The sequence below is a fragment of the Anarrhichthys ocellatus genome, unplaced genomic scaffold (assembly GCF_004355925.1).
Source record: "Anarrhichthys ocellatus isolate YVR2014 unplaced genomic scaffold, GSC_Weel_1.0 scaffold9578, whole genome shotgun sequence".
NCBI classification, from domain to species: domain Eukaryota; kingdom Metazoa; phylum Chordata; class Actinopteri; order Perciformes; family Anarhichadidae; genus Anarrhichthys; species Anarrhichthys ocellatus.
Genome location: NW_022289552.1, coordinates 1 through 1,316, shown reverse-complemented (window position 1 = coordinate 1,316; position 1,316 = coordinate 1). Strand labels below are relative to the sequence as shown.

General features: G+C 42.9%; 1 protein-coding gene across 1 annotated transcript; it reads left to right on the top strand.

Moving 5' to 3' along the window:
* The first annotated feature begins 6 nt into the window (after window positions 1–6).
* On the top strand, window positions 7–1,296 carry LOC116380915 (F-actin-monooxygenase MICAL3-like). The gene is made up of 3 exons (XM_031842732.1): window positions 7–132; window positions 510–1,013; window positions 1,096–1,296. The coding sequence occupies exons 1-3, from the start codon at window positions 24–26 to the stop codon at window positions 1,227–1,229; spliced, it is 747 nt and encodes a 248-aa protein (XP_031698592.1). The 5' UTR covers window positions 7–23; the 3' UTR covers window positions 1,230–1,296.
* The last annotated feature ends 20 nt before the right edge of the window (window positions 1,297–1,316 follow it).

Here is a 1,316-nt window from a genome sequence, read left to right as displayed (position 1 = left end):
TGTGTTGTGATGTTGTTGTTGTGATGTTTGTTGTATATTGTGATGTTATTGTTGTCCTGCTGGTAGAGGGGGAGTACAGTCCTTTGGAGATGGAGCGACGTTCAGGCCTGTGGCTCCTGTTAGAGGAGACAGGTAGAGAACTAACCAGACTACATAAAAACATCAAATCTAGATCAACTTCACTATATATACTATATATGTGTATATATGTATATGTATGTATATATATATGTATATATGTATATGTATACATATATGTATATGTATATATATACGTATATGCATATATATGTATATATGTATATATGTATATATGTATATATATACGTATATATGTATATATGTATATATATATACGTATGTATATACATATGTATATATGTATATATATATATATATATACGTATATGTATATACGTACATATATATACATATATATATCTACATATATATATACTGTGTACTTTATAGTGTGTACTGATGTCTTTTCCTCCCTGTCTCCCTCTCAGAGGAGTTTTCTCCTCTCGTCTCAGTAGCAGGAAGTGACGTCACACACTGTGACACACCTGCCTCCCCCCCGCCGTCTCGCATCACCTCCTTCACACCTCCATCCGACACTTTGCCCACCGCCAACACGCCGTCCACCACCTCTTTCATCACCATGTCTGACTCCGCCCACGATGACGAGGAGGGAGACAAAGCTCCGCCCACATGGCGCACACATGTCGTCATCACGGAGACAGCTGTTCAGAGGCATCCTGCTGGAGGGGGGGTCTCATTTGATGACAATAGCACTGAGCTGAAGAAGCCCCTCCTCCTACATGGCAGAGAGGCGGGGCCAGATGGTGAACGGGCGGCTCCACACCCTAGAAAGGTGGAGGTGGAAGGGGGCGGGGCAACAACTTTGTGGAGGTCTGTCTTTTCAGAAAACAGGAAGGAGAAGAAGAAGAAGAAGAGCAGAACTTTGCCTCCTGGTACAGAGAGGGATGCAGCCAATCAAAGGAGAGCTACAGGTAATGACTCCATCAAAAAACACAGTGAGGTCACAGTGATGAGGTCATACAGTAACTTTACTTCCTGCATTGCTGTCTTCAGATGAGAGAGGAGGCCTGACGGAAGAGTCCGATCTGGACTCGTCTGCTTTGCTGCAGAGATGTTCACTGAAACCAGGAAACAACGTAAGACTCAAACACACCTACGTCAATGACATCATCATTACATCACATTGACACATAAAAGGATTTGTAACTATAAACCTGAACCAGCCCGAACTATAAACCCGAGCCAGCCCTAACTATAAACCCGAGCCAGCCCTA